The sequence below is a fragment of the Hypomesus transpacificus genome, chromosome 3, assembly GCF_021917145.1.
Source record: "Hypomesus transpacificus isolate Combined female chromosome 3, fHypTra1, whole genome shotgun sequence".
NCBI classification, from domain to species: Eukaryota; Metazoa; Chordata; class Actinopteri; order Osmeriformes; family Osmeridae; genus Hypomesus; species Hypomesus transpacificus.
In genome coordinates, this window is record NC_061062.1 from 2568063 (window position 1) to 2587931 (window position 19869).

General features: G+C 45.9%; 1 protein-coding gene across 1 annotated transcript; it reads left to right on the forward strand.

The window, feature by feature from the left end:
* The first annotated feature begins 465 nt into the window (after positions 1-465).
* Positions 466-18452, forward strand: lrrc9 (leucine rich repeat containing 9). Its single transcript, XM_047050355.1, has 33 exons — positions 466-555; positions 856-933; positions 1087-1305; positions 1463-1603; positions 1697-1760; positions 1840-1910; positions 4016-4198; positions 4623-4778; positions 4951-5159; positions 5512-5643; positions 5801-5980; positions 6111-6228; positions 6330-6465; positions 6811-6951; positions 7052-7176; positions 7286-7465; positions 7717-7836; positions 7920-8111; positions 8487-8612; positions 9117-9257; positions 9428-9605; positions 9943-10163; positions 10373-10495; positions 10590-10720; positions 10953-11061; positions 11242-11381; positions 11955-12091; positions 12679-12896; positions 13858-13926; positions 14789-14914; positions 16364-16535; positions 16682-16838; positions 17044-18452. The coding sequence occupies exons 2-33, from the start codon at positions 877-879 to the stop codon at positions 17081-17083; spliced, it is 4512 nt and encodes a 1503-aa protein (XP_046906311.1). The 5' UTR covers positions 466-555; positions 856-876; the 3' UTR covers positions 17084-18452.
* The last annotated feature ends 1417 nt before the right edge of the window (positions 18453-19869 follow it).

Sequence of the window (19869 nt, forward strand, 5' to 3'; positions counted from 1 at the left end):
ACGTCTGAATGAGTATAGCAATGGAAGCATTTTGTTGAAGACCAACCAGCCTATAAAAAACGTTACATATGTCTTCTTAAATGAAGAAGGAAGCATTATTTTTTATTATTATTTATGTAATGCCACTACAAGCAAGCATATTGATAACCGAAATAATGTTCTGGAAATTGCATGTGAGATTTGTATTTTGTGTGAGATTTTTTTACTTGTTTGTGTACTTTTTTTTTACTGCTTGTTTATTGGAAGTGATGCCACTAGGACAAAACACAAAGCACATTTTAAATACACCGATTGGCACTTGCTTGTACTGCGGCGCCCTCTTGCGGTAAATAAAATGTTCAAATATAAAAAGTTATTGTCCGAATTACAAGATGGCTTCGTCCTAAGCAACGGAGACGCACCCCCTTGGAAACGTATTGATGTCAAACAGAATGGATGTCCGTGAACATTAAACCATATGATGAAGCGGAAAATACCCTGATATGTAAACCATTGATGGAAGGAAGCAAACATTTGTTTCCATATTACTTGACATTGAATTTGAACTGACTCATTGTAAGTTAATTTTAATTTTACTGGAGTAACTTTTAACACTAGCTCTAGCCTAAACATTTTGTGCTGTGCTAGCTTGAAAACTTATACGTAAATGTATTGCTAACCTAGCTAGCCTTAAACTGAAGCGGACGCTGTTGGTCATTATCGTTCTTAGAAATAGTTTTGTACCACCTACTGTAGCTAATTACTGTTGACTGCATGCGACTGTTTGTAACTACAATTCTCCCCACAATTATCTCGTGACTAATTTTGTGCATACAGTACTCATATTTAGTGTAATCAAGTATTCCTATTTTTCAGAAGATAGTGCTAAATATAAATATGACACAAAGTGAAAAGCAAAGACAAAATGGTGATGAGGAGGTCATTAAAGAATTGGTAAGTAAAGTCAGACATTTGTCATATGTATAGCTTATATTTGCATAAGTTAGTTCTCTTTCATTTTCTGCGTTTAAACGGGGTGAAACCACCTTTAAAACTACAATGTGATGTACAGTAGTTGACTTGCACTTGATTTTCCCGCACCAACAGTGCGTGGCCAACGGGGTGTCTTATGAAAAGATTCCCCACGAGGGTAGCAGTGTCACATCCCTGGAGGTGTTCTTCTCAGGTTATCCTCGTATGGTGGGCCTTGCGCTATTCCCCAAGCTATGCCAACTTACAGTGGTTGGACAGAACATCAGACACATTCAAAGCCTTGAGGCCTGCCCCATGCTTCGCGAGCTCTGGGTGGTGGAATGCCAGTTGACGGTAAGCACTGGGTTCATTACAGACCTGATATATCTATATACCAGAATCTGGAGAAAATGTACAGAGAATTTGTTTTCAAGAATAATAACCATGCATTGGTTAATGGTTTACTCTTCATGTGTGCAAAAACGGTCTTACAAACTGTTGACCTTTGCAGGAGATTTCTGGACTTCAGAATTGCATTCAACTCCAAAAGCTCTACCTCTACGACAACCAAATTAGTGATATATATAATTTAGAGTTACTAGTAAACCTCCAGGTTCTCTGGCTCAACAACAACTTCATCACTCTAATAAAGGTGTGAAAGCTTTCTTTGTGTGTTTTATTAGTTTTTTGAACTTGAAGTACTTTGAACTTTTGAACAAAGTGCCCTTTCATTATCTGTTTACAGGGATTGAACACTCTTCAAAACCTGAGGGAACTGAATCTGTCTGACAATAACATTGAAACTATAGGTAGCTTTAGGCAATTTCTTCAAATATTGATTGTCTTCGATCCCAGCTACCTAACTGACCGTTATCTAATGTTTTACAGGGCACAGCCTTGACCTTAATGTCAATCTACACAATCTCAATCTATCTGGAAACAGGATCAGCTCTTTCAAGGTACGGAACTAGGACGTTTTAGATAATAGAACGAACCCATCCATACCATTTCCAACACATTGTCAACACATAGTATGTGTATGTTGCTTTAGATTTCCAATACTTTTTGCACTTCACTCAGAAAACTCGTTATAGGAACATAAAGATACAGTGCCCTCCAAAAGTATTGGAACAGTGAGGCGAATTCCTTTATTTTTGCTGTAGACTGAAAACATTTGGGCTTGACATCAAATAATGAACGTGAGACCAGAGATCAACGTTTCAGCTTTTATTTCCAGGTATTTACATCAGGATCTGATGCACAACTAAGAAAATATCACATTTTGTTTGAATCCACCCATTTGTCATGTGAGCAAAAGTATTGGAACAGATATACTTAAAACATATTTAAGTGAATAAGACTTAATATTTAGTTGCAAATCCTTTGCTTTCAATAACTGCAGCAAGTCTGTGACCCATTGACGTCACCAAACTTTTGCATTCTTCCTTTTTGATGCTTTCCCAGGCTTTCACTGCAGCCTCTTTCAGTTGTTGTTTGTTTTGTGGGGTTCCTCCCTTCAGTCTCCTCTTAAGCAGGTAAAATGCATGCTCTATAGGGTTTAAGTCTGGAGATTGACTTGGCCAGTCTAATACCTTACATTTCTTGCCCCTGATGAACTCCTTTGTTGTTTTGGCAGTGTGTTTTGGGTCGTTATCTTGCTGCATGATGAAGGCTCTGCCAATCAGTTTGGTTGCATCTTTCCTTAAATTGGCAGACAAAATGTTTCTGTAGACTTCCGAGTTCATTTTGAACTGCCATCATGTGTTACATCCTCAATGAAGATTAATGAGCCCGTCCCAGAAGAAGCCATGCAAGCCCAAGCCATGACATTACCTCCACCGTGTTTCACAGATGAGCTTGTGTGTTTGGGATCATGAGCAGTTCCTTTCTTTCTCCAAACTTTAGCCTTTCCATCACTTTGGTAAAAGTTAATCTTTGTCTCATCAGTCCATAAAACTTTGTCCCAGAATTTTTGAGGTTCATCTCTGTACTTTTTGGCAAATTCCAGCCTGGCCTTCCTATTCTTCTTGCTAATGAGTGGTTTGCATCTTCTGGTGTAGCCCTTGTACTTTTGTTCATGAAGTCTTCTGCGAACAGTAGATAGTGATACCTTCACTCCTGCCATCTGGAGGTTGTTGCTGATCTCACTAACAGTTGTTTTAGGGTCTTTCTTTACAGCTCTCACAATGTTTCTGTCATCAACTGCTGATGTTTTCCTTGGTCTACCTGTTCGACGTCTGTTACTTAGTACACCAGTAGTTTTCTTCTTCTTCAGGACATTCCAAATGGTTGTACTGGCTATGGCCAATGTTTCTGCAATGGCTCTGATTGATTTTCCATCTTCTCTAAGACTCACAATTGCTTGTTTTTCACCCAAAGACAGCGCTCCGGTTTTCATGTTGTTTTCACCTCTGAATACAGTCTGCATAGACAAAACCTATCTTACCCAATCTGAACCTGAGTGTAGACATTCAGTGGTATTTATTGATTGAATAATGTATGTAATAGGACACACCTGGGCAACAAAACACACCTGTCAGTCATATGTTCCAATACTTTTGCTCACGTGACAAATGGGTGGGTTCGAACAAAAAGGTGATATTTTCTAATTTGTGCATCAGATCCTGATGTAAATACCTGGAAATAAAAGCTGAAACGTTGATCTCTGGTTTCACATTCATCGTTTGATGTCAAGCCCAAATGTTTTCAGTCTACAGCAAAAATAAAGGAATTGGCCTCACTGTTCCAATACTTTTGGAGGGCACTGTATATAAACAACCTTGCTTTTCTATTCTGTGCTTTGCACATTTTCCCTCTGACAGATTTGAAATATTGAGCGGCATTAATGGCATATGGTCCAAAGATGAATTCTCCTTTTGTGCTGTGCAATCGACAAAGTAGACTCCGGGGGAATGTGATCCTTTTGACTAAGCTTTTGTAACGTGTGTGTTTTATCTGTAAATGTGTGTTGTATCTGTAATGCAGACTGGGTCAGTGTGATGACTCCTCAGAAGCCTCCCCCACTAACTAACCACCCTGTACTGTGTGCTCTCTGGTGTAACAGGAGCTCACCCACCTGGCCCGGTTGCCCTGTCTGAGAGAACTAGGACTCAAGGAGCCCCAGTCCTGTCCCAGCCCAGTGTGCCTGCTGTGTAACTATGCCACCCATGTGCTCTACCACATGCCAAGCCTCCAGCGACTGGACACCTATGATGTCTCCAGCAAACAAGTGAAGGACGCTGCGGAGGTAAGGGCTTGACAGTCCCCAACCAACGGTTCGAATCCGGCTCAGTTTCCTGCTTGTCCTCCCTCCTGTCTCTCTCTCTCTCTCTCTCTCTCTCTCTGTTTCTCTCTCTCTCTGTTTCTCTCTCTCTCTGTTTCTCTCTCTCTCTGTTTCTCTCTCTCTCTCTCTCTCTCTCTCTCTCTCTCTCTCTCTCTCTCTCTCTCTCTGTCTCTCCCTGCTCTCTCTCTCTCTGTCTCTCTGTTTCTCTCTCGCCCTGCTCTCTTGTCTCTCTCCAATGGTCCTATTGAGAAAAAAAGCTGCACATTTTATTTGTTGAGCCCTTTTAAAATAACTTTTACAAGCAATGTCACACAAAAGGCTTCACAGTAATTGACATGATATCTAATTTTGTCCGGTGTGAAATACTGTACTACTGTGTTACGGTTAGTCCACAGTGATGAAGAAGATGATGTACTACAACATGCGTGTGCGTACTGCCCAGAGGAACCTGGCAGAGACCCATGCCAGCCTGCTGGAGAACAAGAAGATCCTCCTCCAGCTTCCAGAAGAACGCATCGGAACTCTCACTTACACCCTCAAAAATGTACGTGCGTTTCTACCCCATGCTGTCTAGTCTAAAGCCTCAGTACTGCTTTATTCCGTAGCACACAGTATAAACTTGTTTAGACTTTCCCAGGCACTGCGTGAGATGATACGTTCCTGTGCTCCACGTTCCGTGTTCCACGTTCCACGTCCTGTGTTCCACGTTTCCTCAGCTGGAGTGCGAGCTGTCCGAGGTGCAGGCCGTGTGCAGGAAGGCGACCCGTACCTGGGAGGACGGACTTGCACCTGGCAGTGACGGCTCAGGGGACCGTATTGACAACTCTGCTGACGTCACGCGTGACCCCGGCCTGGAGAACAAGATCCTCAGCAAGCTGGACGCCCTGAAGGAGCGGCTCAAACGCTGGCAGAGGAGGCTGGAGGAGTGAGTTGAAGCTTTAAGAACTTAGGCCTGGCCTATGGTCCAAATATACACTGCAAACACTATATGTGATAATCTTGTTTTTAGTTTTTAAATCTAGTTGGACTTAAGTACTAGTTTCCAGTATGAATGGCGTAACCATTGACTTCATTTAAGTAAACGACACATTATAATAAGAAACATGTTGTATTAACTCTACTACACTAGCAGCCAAATTGAGCTCACAACAAGCGTTTTTGCAGTGTAGGAGAGGTCAGATATTCGACATGTGATATCTTATTTTAGTATCAAAACACCAACTGGATACAGGTCTAGGTTGTGTGACAACAAATCCCATCCTACCTGTGTCTTGCAGGATCGAGTCCTGGTACCAAAGGGACATGGCCCAGGCTACCAACAGCAATGAGTTGATGGTCCACTTCCTCCAGATGGAACTGGAGACGGTGGGGAACATCCGCTTTGAGGAGGGATGTTCTACAGATCCCTGGTACAGAGTCCAGCATTAAACACACCCACCTCGAGCCTTACTCCATGCCTGCTACAAAAGTGTAGTTAACACTAGCAATGGATTTGGCTTAGTAAACTTCATTCGTTTTTTCGTTTTTTTTTTTGTATTCGTTTTTCTTTCGCTGTGATATCAACAGGTTCACCTCCTGCTACGACCTGGTGCTGTCTCGCTTCTGTGCGTCGGAGTACAAGGTGCACGGCGTCACCGGCATCAAGATCAGCCGAATCATCCGCATCCACAACCGAGCCTTGAGGCTTCGCTTCGAGGACAAGCTTCACAGCCTGCTGGCCAGAGAAGAGTCGGCCATGTTCTCTCAGTGAGTGACCGTGAGATTCAGGGTTTCCAACATAGGTTTGCTCCCTCCCTCTCTCACAAACACCTCTATGACACCCCTATGTGCATAAGCAGCTGTCAGTGAGCTGTAATGTTACCTAACTTCCATGTAGGAATTACAAGCGCTGGCTGGAGTACTTGTTCTACGTAGCTGATCCTGAATCGACCAATGAGAAGAATGAGGTCTTTTACATTCCAGAAGATGGGTTCAAAACACCAGAAATGTATAAGGTGCGCAAATCAGTATTTTTAATATTGTCCTAGTATATTATACACCTATATGTGTATGTTTGACTTAAGTTGTGTATGGTTTGTGTTTTTGTTTGCACCAGGCCTTGGGCAGAGAGCGAGCTGTGCCCTTGTCTAACAGTCTGAGTGTGTCCGACAGAGCGAGGATAGAGTTCACACAGCGCCACGCTCAGCAAGGCAGCTCTCAGCAGGCTGGAGACTCTCTCCCCTTCAGACACGGTCTGTCCCATGCTGCCCTGGACAACCATCTCATGTCTCCTAAACCAGCCTGTCTCAGTCCTGGACAACACTCTCATGTCTCCTAAACCAGCCTGTTTCCCTCTTCCAACACACCTGATTCAGATAAATGAGTGTTTATGAAGCTCAGCAGAAGCTTGATACCAACCAATCAGTTGAATCAGGTGTGCTGGAGCAGGGAAACACCTAAAAAATGCAGGGTATCTGGTCCCGAGGACCAGGACTGAGAGAGGCTGACCTAAATGACTGTAGTTTCAATTTAAGGGAAAAGATGGTAAGGATGAATTAAATATGTTCTATTTCGATACATGTGAATCTCGTCAACAGGTCAGATGATCGTGTCCAAAGTGTTCCTGGGTCGTAGCGTCCCCATCCGTGAAGGAGAGCCTGTGGAGGCCTGTAACTACCCTAAAGCCCACTCAGTCCATCGCAGCTTCAACCCAGAAAATGGAATCAAAACAAGAGGAGGTAGAGACAACAACCAAAAGCACATTACTGCATCACAGGTAAACGTTGTTCCATTTCCTGTTGTGGTGGACTTATTTCCTATCGAACGTTTCCATTACAGAGAAAACCTGCTGCTCCAAAGTGCAGAGGGGCTGTGAGTGCAGTCTAAGGCACAGCCAGTGTTTTGTGTTCGATCATGAGCTTGTCCTTCCAGAATACATCATTGACTTTGAGTACATCACCCAGGTATCCGGAAACCAACCTTCACTCTTACGTGATGTGAACGATGTTTCAGTCGCAGATTAACCAGATCTAGATCTTTTGCTAACCCACTAATGACGTTGCCCTTCACCAGGACAGAGGCCAGGCCCTGTTTCCAGAGCAGGTTCCAAGCTCTACCCCGCCCAACGATATCCAGCTTGACGAGGAGGTTCTGGACATGGAGCCGGTCCTTAAACCACGACCCAAGATGCTCAGTCTGGATGACAAGACGTTGCTGAATGTGGCCAGAGCCAACATTCTCAGCCAGATCACAGTGAGACCCAACAGCCAATGTGATTTCATCAGTTTTAGAATGGATCTGGACTGTTTTGATACCGCCTACGGTGTTTTAGGAAGCCACAGATTAAATCTTCACAACAAAGCGTATTCTGTACTGTAAAGCTGTCTTCTCTTCCAGAAGACACTTAACTGATAAAGTTTCAACAGGCACAGTGGTGTCAGCACTCGTATACTATCTTCTCTTTTTAACCTTTTCCTTTTCTTTGTTTTTCTCCTTGGGCTCAGGTCCTAAATCTCCATGGCAACAGTCTGAGTAAGCTGAAGGAGATCTCCCGCCTGACCTCGCTGCGTCATCTCACCATCAGCTTCAACGAGTTCACACACCTGGAGGACATCTCGCACATGGTGAGCCCCCCGACACACGGCGCAAGTTAACCTCAGAACGACCTCATGTTCATTTCCCCGGCATTTTCCCTGGCCCCCTCCAGCCCAACCTGGAGTATGTTGACGCCAGCTTCAACCGCCTGCGGACCCTGGAGGGCCTGAGAGGGCTGGGCCGGCTGAAGCAGCTGGATCTGCGCTGGAACCGTCTGACCAGGGCCCGGGACGAGACGGCTGTGCTGAGGAAGCACGCTCACGGCCTGCTCAGACTGGACACACGCCACAACCCCTGGCACCGGGTAAACACCAGCTCCTCTTACATGGCCTGTCAGTGCGGGGAGGGTCCGTTCTGTTTGAAAGGTTCGGACACGGATTGGGCGGAGGGAGCCGAATCGACGACTGTGAGAAAGGGAGAGCTGGCACTGTGGGAGCCTCTGATTCTGTAAAGCCGGCACACAATCTAAAATCACACGGGACGGTGTTACGGTGGCTTTGTTTGTGGTTCTGTGTAAACAAACCAAGCCGGCATAGCAACGGGTGTTCTATTAGGCAGGATTGCGCCGATCTCTGTATAAAGGGCTCCTATTCTTTTGATCGGCACAGGCTTAGAATGACTGACAGACATGTAAAAGCACAGCATGGGATGTGAACAGATGTGTGTGTGTGTGTTCCAGCCAGAGGAGGTGAGAATGACCATCCTGGGCCGGCTGGTCAACCTGACACACCTGGATGACGTCCTGCTGACAGAGGAGGAGGCTGCGGCCGCTGTTCAGATGGCAGCCGGCTGCAGGATCAACCAGGTAGGTCTGTCCTCCGGCCAGCCAGCGCACAGCACACACGTACATTCATTAAAGGCTGGCTACTCTCCTTTTCTCCCTCCCTCCCTCTCCCTCCCTCCCTCCCTCCCTCCCTCCCTCCCTCCCTCCCTCCCTCCCTCCCTCCCTCCCTCCCTCCCTCCCTCCCACCCTCCCACGCACCCTCCCACGCACCCTCCCACGCACCCTCCCACGCACCCTCCCTCCCTCCCTCCCTCCCTCCCTCCCTCCCTCCCTCCCTCCCTCCCTGCTCCCTTCTCTCTTCTTCTGCCTCCCTCCTACACTCCCTCCCTCCCCTTCTTTCCTACAGCTCCTCCCTCCCTTGTCCTCCTTCCCTTTCCTCTCATCTGCTCTGTCCGTTTGATGCTCTCTCCTCTCCTCATATTGTGTTTGAGGCTATCAGGTCATCTGTGAATCAGTGGATAATCTGGTAGGGGCCTGCTCTGAGAGTGTCTGTCCTCATCGGTGGGGTGTGGGGGGTGTTAACAGGCCTCGCTGCTGGCACACTCCCGGACCCACAGCGAGCGTCCTCGAAGCCTCAGCCTGCTGTCAGCTGCCCAGCTGCTGTGCCAGCTCAGCCCGGCCCCCTGGGACCTCAGCACAGACCTTGAGCCTGGCTGGACCACTAAGGTGAACTCCACCAAACACTGTGTGTGAAAAAAAAAGGTTGCACAAATATTTTTGAAAAAAGATTTGAAAGTTTTGAAAAGGGGTTAGGGTTAGCCTTTTAATGACTTTGATGAATTTAGTGACTTTTAATGTTTTACTGATTTATTGACTTGTGCATCTCTGGTGCCCAGATCACCACCCTCAACCTTGACAGCCAGCGACTCACCCGGCTGATCAACCTGGACAAGCTGGTCAACCTACGCTGGGCCTCCTTCAACAACAACGACATCTCCAAGATGGAGGGTCTGGAGACCTGCCAGCACCTGGAGGAGCTGTCCCTCAACCACAACTGCATCGCCAGACTAGAAGGTCCATCTCAAACTGGGGAACCAACATGACCCTGAGTTGACCAGTTGGCTAACATAGACAATCATTCCCTATAGAATAAGGAATCATGTTTTGGGAACCCGCAATGTTTGGGGCTATCTCATTGTTATGATTAAGTAGTGACCTATGCACGTTTGTAAAGCTCTCTCATTGGAAGCCGCTGTGGATTTCTTCTGCTAAATGAATCAATGTAAATGTAAAATATAGGTCTACCAAAAGTGATATACCCTAAACTCAGATAGTCTATATAGTCATGTACCCTAACCTCTTGTGTACCAAGACAACCGTGTCATGTCCTGGAGGTGTTTGTCTGTCTCAGGGGTGTCCAAGCTGCAGTGCCTGACCAGACTCAGTCTGAATGGGAACCAGCTGTCCTCTCTGGATGGGTCAGTCCTGGACCGGCTGCCCAACCTGCATTTCCTGTCCGTGGAGAACAACCTGATAGGCTCCCTGTCTGGCATGCAGAGAGCCCGCTCGCTGTTTGAGCTCTACGTTGGCAACAACAACATTTCCACCACACGTGACATCTACCATCTGAAGGTGTGAGGAGAGACATGGGGGCGTGTTCTGTTTCTAAGTGTGGCACTGTGCAGCTACAGAATGAAGCGTTGGTTTCTACTGCTCTCTGATGCTTCCGTCCCCTTTCTGCTGTCGATGGATACGCTATTTCAGACATGGTATATGATATACACTGTGTTTATGGCAATGTTTTCAATGTCCTTTTATTTTTGTTTTTTGCTATTTTCTAGGCATTGATAAACCTAATAATTCTCGATCTGTTTGGGAATCCGTTGGTGGAGAAGTTGGAACACTATCGAATCTACGTGGTGTTTCACCTGCCCTCTCTGAAGGCGCTGGATGGGATCGCAGTGGTATGAAGGAACACACGCACAACCAGTTTGATGGTTAGAGGCTGCTGTTTGCTGGGCTCCCAGGCAGAGGTGACAAGGCCAGTGTGTTGTGCAGGAAGTGTTGGAGTGCGAGAACGCCAAGGACGTGTTTGGTGGACGGCTGAACCCTGACATGGTGGCTGAGAAGCTGGGTCACTCCAACTACTCTGCCATAGCTGACCTCCACCTGCAGTCCAGTGGCATCAGGTAAACAGCAGCTCCTACCACCTGTTAACCCCACCCTTCCACCCCCACCCTCCCAATGAGCAGCTCAGTGTATCACCTTGGTAAGACAGAGAGGGAGTTTCTAAAGGTTTGACAATTATTTCAGAAACAAAATATTTTGAAAGGTCAAATTCTAATTTTTCGAAAGTAAACTTAAAAAAAGGAAACTTTTGAAAGGTCGAAAAAAATCAAGATTTCCTCCGTCTCTCTGCAGGATAGTGGACCTGGCTCCTGCGGATCTGTTCCACAACCTGCAGAGTGTCAACCTGGAGCACAACAACCTCACCTCCTTCAGCGGCCTGGTCTACCTGCCCAGTGTCAAGGTGAGAGGACCGCTCCACAACAGGACTGCTTATTCACTGTGTGGGGACAGGAGCTATTTTGCCAGCCCTTATTAGGAACACATGTGGATTCTTTTAACACATGCTTGCGTTAAGGTACAGTAGAAGAGTTTAACAGGCTTTTTAAAACACACAAATTCTGTGATTGTCCCATTTTTGTAGGCTCTGTGTTTGAACCACAACCACATTGAGTCCATCCTGCCCAGACAGAAGACTCAGGCCCACCTGACGAACAGGCAGATCCTGTACCACAAGGTCAACTCCAGTGGATATGGTCAACAAGGGTCATCCAGAGGCAGCAGGTACCAACACCATACATCACACTGGATTGTATTTTATTGTTTATATATTTTCAAGTTTATATCTCAGCGCTGTGACCTTCTTCTGCAGCCTGGTCCTTCTGTGTAACAAGCTGGATGTCCAGCAAAAAATATGATAAAGTAGATTTTAAAGTAGATCTATGTACTACATACCTAGTTGCCAACACCATACATCACACTGGATTGTATTTTATTGTTTATATATTTTCAAGTTTATATATTATACTGAACTATCCCACATAAAAATGGTTTTATACCTTACAAAGATTCGTTGACAGTTGTAGCCATTTGGGGGCAGCATTAGTCCATGTCTGCCACTAAAGCAGTCGGATACCCGGCGAAAAAAGGCATTTCCTGTTTTTCACAAGTTCTCCTACAAATAAAAACTTAAAGCCCTAAAAATAGGTATGAATAGAAGTAGAAAGTGCATAGGGGGGTCAAGCTATTGAATGGCTCTCCTGTGATTGCCTGTGTGAGTTGCTGTACACCTGTGTGGTTTGGCCTGAAATGGGCACTCTCAGCTCCTAAATCTCCTATTCTGTGTGTGTTTTGAAGGGAAGCGGGACCCGGGGACAGCCTGGAGCCACTGATGGGCAGCCTGGAGGTGCTGCATTTGAGCTACAATGGCATCTCCAATATGGCTAATCTGCAACTCAGCAGGCTCTCCAATCTTAAAGCACTTTTCCTCCAAGGTACGCCTGTGTTGTGTGTTGTCCCCTCATTCCCCCGGGATTCAAAGCCTGTGAAAAGTACAGCGCATAACAGCAGAGCTCCACTCAGATCTGTCCGGGTGGGCGAGGAAACCACCGGAAAGGAGACGGCTACTGGCCGTGCAGAGCAGGAGTTGGTACTTCCATCACATTTGATTGTGTTGCTTTGTGTTGCAGAGTCACTCTCTTTGTTGTACTCACCCCATACGAGATGAGTGTATTGTGTTCGGTCAGGATGGCGAAGCATAGTGGTCTGTTCCTTGTCAGGAGATAATGTATTATGTACAATTACATTATAATATATTTCTCACAAATAGATCCAATTAATTGTAACATGTGCATGGGAGACAGCAATATGTTATCTCTCATCAAATACTGAAGCAGTACAAAGCAATATAACTTTTCTAGGTGGTTATTTAACATCAGGAGGGTTTTTCTCTTGTGAGTGGACCTTTATGAACACTCAGAGTGGATGAAACACTGCTGGTGTTCAGTTAACAGTTAGAAGCTTGGTGTTTAGCATTCCCAATCATGGAACTCTTGAGGACTAGACTCCTCTCCCCCTCCAGGAAACGAGATCAGCCAGGTGGAAGGTCTCGAGGGCCTGTTCCGTCTGAGGGAGCTGGTTCTGGATAGGAACCGGATCAAGGTCCTGGGGGAGAACTCCTTCTATGGCCAGGGAGTTCTGCTAGAGCTGCACCTCGCCGAGAACCGCATCCGGGAACTCAACTACCTCCAACACCTCACTGAGCTACGGAGGCTGTTTTTGGGCAATAACAAGCTGCAGGTACCCCTGCCCCCCTCCTGCACCACATCCTGCCAAAACACCTCCTTGCCTGTTCTACAAGTACTGAGCTGAGCATTTTCTATCAACACAAACGAGGAATTCACAGTGTGGTCGTGTACTGATTTTCTGTACAAGTATGCGTTCAAGGTCAAATTGACTACAACAGCCCCGGTTGATTCCCTGATGAATAATTCTAAATCACTCGTCCCATTTAAATGACTGCGTATTTAGAATGTCTTTTGAACTGCGCCGTATTAGTTTTCGATGTGTTTGCAAACTAGGGGGTGAAAAACAGTAATCATGCACGGTTCCCACCCCACTGAGATACACGTGGGGTGGGGATTCAAAAGAATCGACATTGATTGAAGGTCAACCACACATGTCTGAGGACAGAGAGGAACAATCAACACAACGTGTAATCAGGTTCTCAGCCCACAGCTTATTCTCACCCCAGGCGAGTGATTTGCACTTTGTCGCCAGTTCTCCCCCCCCACACCCTTCCTTAATGTTTTCATGCTTTCAATTAAAACATCAAATGCAGCAGCAATCATTCCAGCGCACCACAACCTCACAACGGGGGTTCGTGCGAGCCGTCCTAGCTCGGTCACGAAGGTGGTGGAGTCGTCTCGTCCCCCCCCCCCTCCCCCAACCCCCTTGCGTGCCCAAACTCTCTCGTGAGATTAATGAGAGATCACACGTGTAATCTCCACCATCAGCTGCCTCCACTCTCACAGCACAGAAATGATGAGGTTTGGCCTCAAATGGACGTGTCTCCATGGTTACTAAGCAGCATGCGGTCCACAGTGCATCATACATGATCTGTGGATCATAAGCACTGTTCTTATTACAGCTACTCCTGAAAGAAAACTCATTCAATAAGTAGCAACAAGTCAAGAGTAAACATATCTATGTGTCTTTGAGGTTCGACATGTTTCACATCTCTCTGCTCTCTGCTCTGCAGGACATTTCAGAGCTGGAGAAACTGGAAGTCCTTCCCTCCATTATTGAGCTGTCGGTCATCGGGAATCCTGTAAGTATTGTTGTTGACCAGTGTCTAACCCAAACAACACTCCTGGACAAAAAAACAACGGTTCATCGGTTCACATCCTGCATTCCTGACCAGATATATTCAATATGTGTTGTTGTGTTTGAGCTTAACGTCACTGGTTCGACAGAATTCTCACGCAAGAGCTTCCAGGCTCCCCTCCCATACGTGCTGCACACATCTGACAACGCTCACCCAGAACTACGTTGTGGTTCGAAATAAAGCGATTACATGATGGCCCGTCTGCTGCTCCTCAAACTGGCCGGCATCAGAGACAAATCCGTTGACCAAATGGCAGTGCCGTTATCAGACACTATTGGCTCTGATTCAGCACCCATCTGGAGTCCATGGATCAGGCCTCTGCAGTGGCCGGTGCACAGGGCCCTGATACCCATGGGGCCTTGCTCAGCTGGCCCAGCCTGTTTACCCCACGGCTCCCACAGCCTCTTCCCACAAGGGGCTTAATCCTGCCAGGGGGGTGGAGAGCCAACAGTTGCCCTAGAGACAATACCTCCTGCTGTCAGCTGCATGAGATCACTGCTCTACCCATGTTCCCCTGCCAGACTCTCTCTCTTCCCTCTCTCTCCTCGCTTGCACTGACCAACAGCGGTGTCCTGCAGGAGCAGATAGGGGTCTGGCTGCCCCCTAGCCAGCCTGGCCGAGGATGCCCTCAGCTGGGCAGGAGGAGAGGCAGGGGCAGGGCCAGGCAGGGGCTATCAGCTGGGCCACTGGAAGAAATGCTCTTTTAGTGTCATCTGAGAAAACAAGAAGGTCTCAGGACTGCCTTCACTTTGAGGTAGATAGTTAGTGAGAGGGTTTGTGTGAGATGTTTTTGGGTTATCCCCAGGTGGCCAGACGAGCCCTCCACAGGCCGGCTGTGGTGCTGAGCCTCTCCAGGCTGCAGGTTCTGGATGGCATGGCGGTCACTCTGGAGGAGAGGACCCGGGCAGAGCTCCTCTGTACAGAAGCACAGGTGACCGTTGGGACTCATGCACTCTGATCCACACCCTCACAGCTACACACCCAGACCCTGAAAACAGATACATACGGTAGTCAATGAATCTGAAAGGACTGGATCGATATGAAAGCAGGATGATGTTGGGGTGAGAAAGCCACAGGAGCATTTATTTCTCTTACTGCCTTTATCTCCACGCTCATCTGAGACTGACCTAAAAAAGCCTCATTTATGTAAACCCCCCCCAGATAAAGGGCTGTATCATGTCAACTACAATCCAACTTGAAATTCAAACAGCGAATGAAAAGACAACAACCAACAGGATCTACATTAAATAAATAACTAAATAAATAAGGATAAAACCATCAGTCTGTCTCGCTGATTTGATCTCCACATAACGAGAGAGAGAGAAGGGCAGTAATGCTCCTCCAGAGCTGAATTAAAAGCAGCCTAAGCCTGCTTGTTTCATCCTGCTGATTAGATGAAATGTGCCCGGCCGATAGTGCACCAGTGGATTTGCCCCCTATTAGCTGGGTCAACCAGACCCCCTCTGTTCGTTAAGAGAGGATGTGGGAACGAGAGGAGGGAGGGGGGACGGGACAGCGGGGGGATCCTGGGCTCTCTCATTAAAAAGCATGAACACGTTAAGCTCTCCCCCTTGACCCCTCCCCCTCATCCTCATCCTGTCAGGCAAGCTCTCACCCGCCTTTTGTTTTGGTTTGGAGTTCATTCAGCCGCCGTTGTTATTCAGTGATCATTACCATTTTACTATTACACATTTACACATGAGGTACAATGGCAATTTGGTCATCCATACTGTAGCGTGTTGGACGGCGGAGGATTGACTGGCTGAGAGGGATTTGGGGGACAAGTATGTTTAATGAGAGGAGAAGGCTTCCCCAACATGTCCCCATGTGCACCTGTACTTAAGCAATAAGCCCCAAGAGGCCGTGTTTTGCGCTGATTTTAGAACAGGTAGGCAGGTTGTTAGGCACGGCAGTGCCGAAAACCCCCTTACCTGTTCTAAAATCAGCGCAAAACACGGACTTGCGGGGCTTATTGCTTTTCTAAAACTGTTACTACAAATATTTGATAAGGTTTCATAAATAAAAACAATTAGAAACAAAATAGTTTAATAGTCAACCCGTCATTCTTCCTCCACTACAAAGTATAGCTCCTACATAAATCGTTGCCAGGCAACAGCCAGATAAACACCTTTGCCTTCTTTTTTTATTTGAAGTATTCGATGCGCAGTAATATGGAATGTTAAAGAATGTTATGAGGACAACCTGTAAGGTTATGCTGGATTTTACAACGGCATGGAACGCGATATAGCCAATCACAATTAAGGATGGCAACAACCAGTTTTAGAAGTTCAAGCCTAACATAGCTTCCACTGTAGTGTGTGGTCTGCAGTTGGCCTGACTTCCCTCCAGTGACCGTCTCCCATGCCCTTCCTCTGCCCAGTGCCCTGGAGCCCAAGTGACTGGCATGGACATGAACCTGCCTGGCCTGATGCCCCTGATGTCCCGCATGGCACCTCTCAGAGGAACAAGCCTGACTGGACTGCAGCACTTCCTGGGTCATGAGATCCTGCTGCCCTACAACCTGGACGAGGGACCTCATGATACACCCAAACGTTAGTTCTCTCTCTTTCTCTCTCTCTCTCTTATTCTCTCTGTCTGTCTGTCTCTTTCTCTGTCTCTCTGTGTCTCTCTCTCACTGCTACTAACATCTCATACTTGGCACTCTGTGTAACTCGACCGTTTCCATTCGCCTCCTCAGACAAGAAGCAGAAGCACAGCAGTGCCCGCAATCCCCAAACAGAGATGATCTTTAGGATCAGAGGAACAGGAAGTGGCCTGGCCACCTCAGGCCTCCTGCCAAATGGACACAGGGTTCTGATCACCTACCAGAACCACAACCAGGACCAGGACTGCAGGTTGGAAAACCCTCAACAGAGATCATTTTCTTAATAATGAATATTGTTATGTCTAGACCTTGTGGATTTGACGCTTGCTCTTTGCTCTCGTCATATATATGTTTGCCTATGGCCATTATCACCCACTGTCACTGATGCACCATGGAGATGAGTGTTCCTCGGAACATGCTAAGAACACTTGTTTTTATTTTCGATTCTAATACAGGTTCCAGGGTTCTACTGGCCCCAAACCTCCACCCTTGTAGTTGTGCAGAATGATGTGGCAGAGGAATAGGGACTTTACCTGTTGTCACCAGACAAGGACCTGTGTGGGTCATTATTAACACAGGAAGTGGTCATCAGTCTGGGTACCTCAAGAGCTCTAAAATGTGCACATCTATAAAGATCTTATCTGGTATATGAAACAAGTCTACACTTTTTGACATTACTGCTATGTGTAATTATATCTTGACTCAATACTTTTAGGTGTAAGATTGGTGTGTTTTTTTTTTTTATGAGAGAAAAAGAGAGAGATTCCCTGGTGAAAGTGTGACATGATTGACTGCCATTGCCCATCCACATCTATGTTTTTTTAACCCTGGTAATCTAGTTTAAACGGAGAGGTTTAGAAGTCATGACCACAGTGATCCCCTCTCACCATTAGCGTATAAAAAAACCCCACAGATGTAAGGGCGTGTGAGGCAGGCATGTTGTGTCCATCGGGTCAAATGGATCCCCAACAAGTGGATAATCCAGCTTTAGCACACCTCTCTGTGGACAATAATCTGCAGTCACTCAGATGGAGTCATAATCTTGAACGTGGTCCAAATGGATTGCAGAGATCTGTCCATTTTATAATGTCAGCCTCTATTTTGAAAGCCAACCACAGTATCTTCTCTAATAGGGAAATCTCATATGCTGCTGCAGGAAATAAATTATATTTGACAGTTCAGTTTTTGGGCAGTGTTAGTATAGAAAAAATGACAATAAGACATAAAAACATCCCTGTTCACTCCAATCTATACCTCCAGCAGCCGTTACCTCAGTACTTTACAAGTCCCTGAGTACTGAAGATGTAAGATGTTTCTTATCAGAGACTGAATCGTGGCATTGGGTGGAGTATCACTGTTTTGTGCCCCTGGTTCATGGTAAACTAACAGGAAACCAGTGTGGTCATATAATTCTGACCACTAGGGGTCCCTAGTGATCCACTGTTCGATTCCCTACAGACAGTTCTCCATGAACCCTGCTCTTATCCACTGAGTAACGCATTGATTCAAGGCCAAGATCAGTCGATATGCAGTAACCCTCCAAACTATCACAGCCTGCTCTGAACAAATAGTGCAACAACTAGTTCCAGGCAGCCAAAAGTAAATGGCCAGCCTCTAAAGACCCCCTCTAATGCATGTACTTAACTTCACTTAATTTGTGTTAACTCCCAGCATTAAGCAGGGCTAATGACTGAGCGAGTGAGTGCACTGTCATTACCTTGCTCTGCTTCACATCAAATGGCAGCTGATGGGGCCGCACTGAAAAAACACAGTAATGCACAATTTGGAGGCTTTATGAAAGTGCATTAATGCACAAGATATTGCAACAGATAATTATGTATCTTACATTTGTTTACAGTGTGCTCTGTATGTTTATGTAATCAGTATACTGCTATTTTTTGTGTCCTAGTTTATCTGTATGTATAGTATTATTAGGATAAAAAAAATGGTACAATAAGGATTTTACCTAGGATTTTATCTGTTTGTCTCTTGCATATCTGTCGGTATTTTTAGCATTAAAATGGCATTAGCATAAAGATTGTGAATTATTCATTAGTCTTGAGTGAGCTGAGATGCACTTGGCCGTCGTTTCCCTCTTCTGTCTTTCTCTCTCTCTTTCTCTCTCTCTGTGGAGCACATGGTTCATAGCTGGTTTAATGGGATGGAATGTGACAGGTTATGTTTTCATCTGCCTGATATGGAGCCTAGCCTGGAAGGGAGGTAGAAAGGGAGGGAGGGATGGAGGGTTAGTGAGAGAGTGGAACTCCACATAGTCTAGGCTTGTCATTAGACATGTTTGCGCTTGTCGTGAATCAGTTGGAGATGAAGCTTTATACTCCAACCTTGCCACCACATTAACACTTACACGCACACAGACACATGCACTAAGCGCACACACATACACACCACACACACACACAAACACACACACACACAAGTGCACCCACACACATGCTCTGTAAGGGGCCATTACTGCTGGTCCACTGACTCCCTACATTCTGCTGTGGCTGTGCATTCAGAGTGCCATTAGTCCAAGACTCTGTGAATAATTGCTGAATGGACCATGTTTTCTGTGCTATCTACTCAGGTTCATATGCATGGAGTTGGGGGTTGGGGGTGAAGTGAGATGGTTGAGGATGTCAATAGATGTCAGTCACCAACATTGAGTACACAATACAGGTATTGGCATGTTATTGTTTATCCAAGCTATTTTCTCTTTTTTTTTTACCACAAAACTATCACAGAGAACAATGTCTGTTCACCATAATGCCCATTCAGTAGTGTTATGTGTGAACAACAAACCACATATCCCAAACACATTTAGAAGCTTCAGGTAACGTCGGAATAGGCGGTACGCACTACAATTACTGTCGTCTCAATCTGTTTTCTTTTTCGGAATGGCAGTAATGAAAAAATGAAATTGTATTTTACTATGGCAACCAAGGGAGTTTTATCAAAGCACATGTGATTGAAATCTAAATGGATTTATGTTCTAAAGGCGCATATTATGTTCCGTATTCATTTTGCTGCTCCACAAGTATACCCCATTCAAACACAATCTTGACATAATGCCCTCTCTACAAATCTGTCATTTAGTTATTGTTGTGGCTTGTCAGTTCAAAGTAATTCATTTCCCTCTGAGACTTCCCCAGTGTTAGAATTGAGGAAAGTGAGAGGAAGAAAATGCACACAAAAGGAGGAGCGCGGGTGATAATAGAACTGAGATGAAAAAATGCTTGGGCTGTGGGTTGATATTCATCAGAAAAAGATTTTGGCTCTTC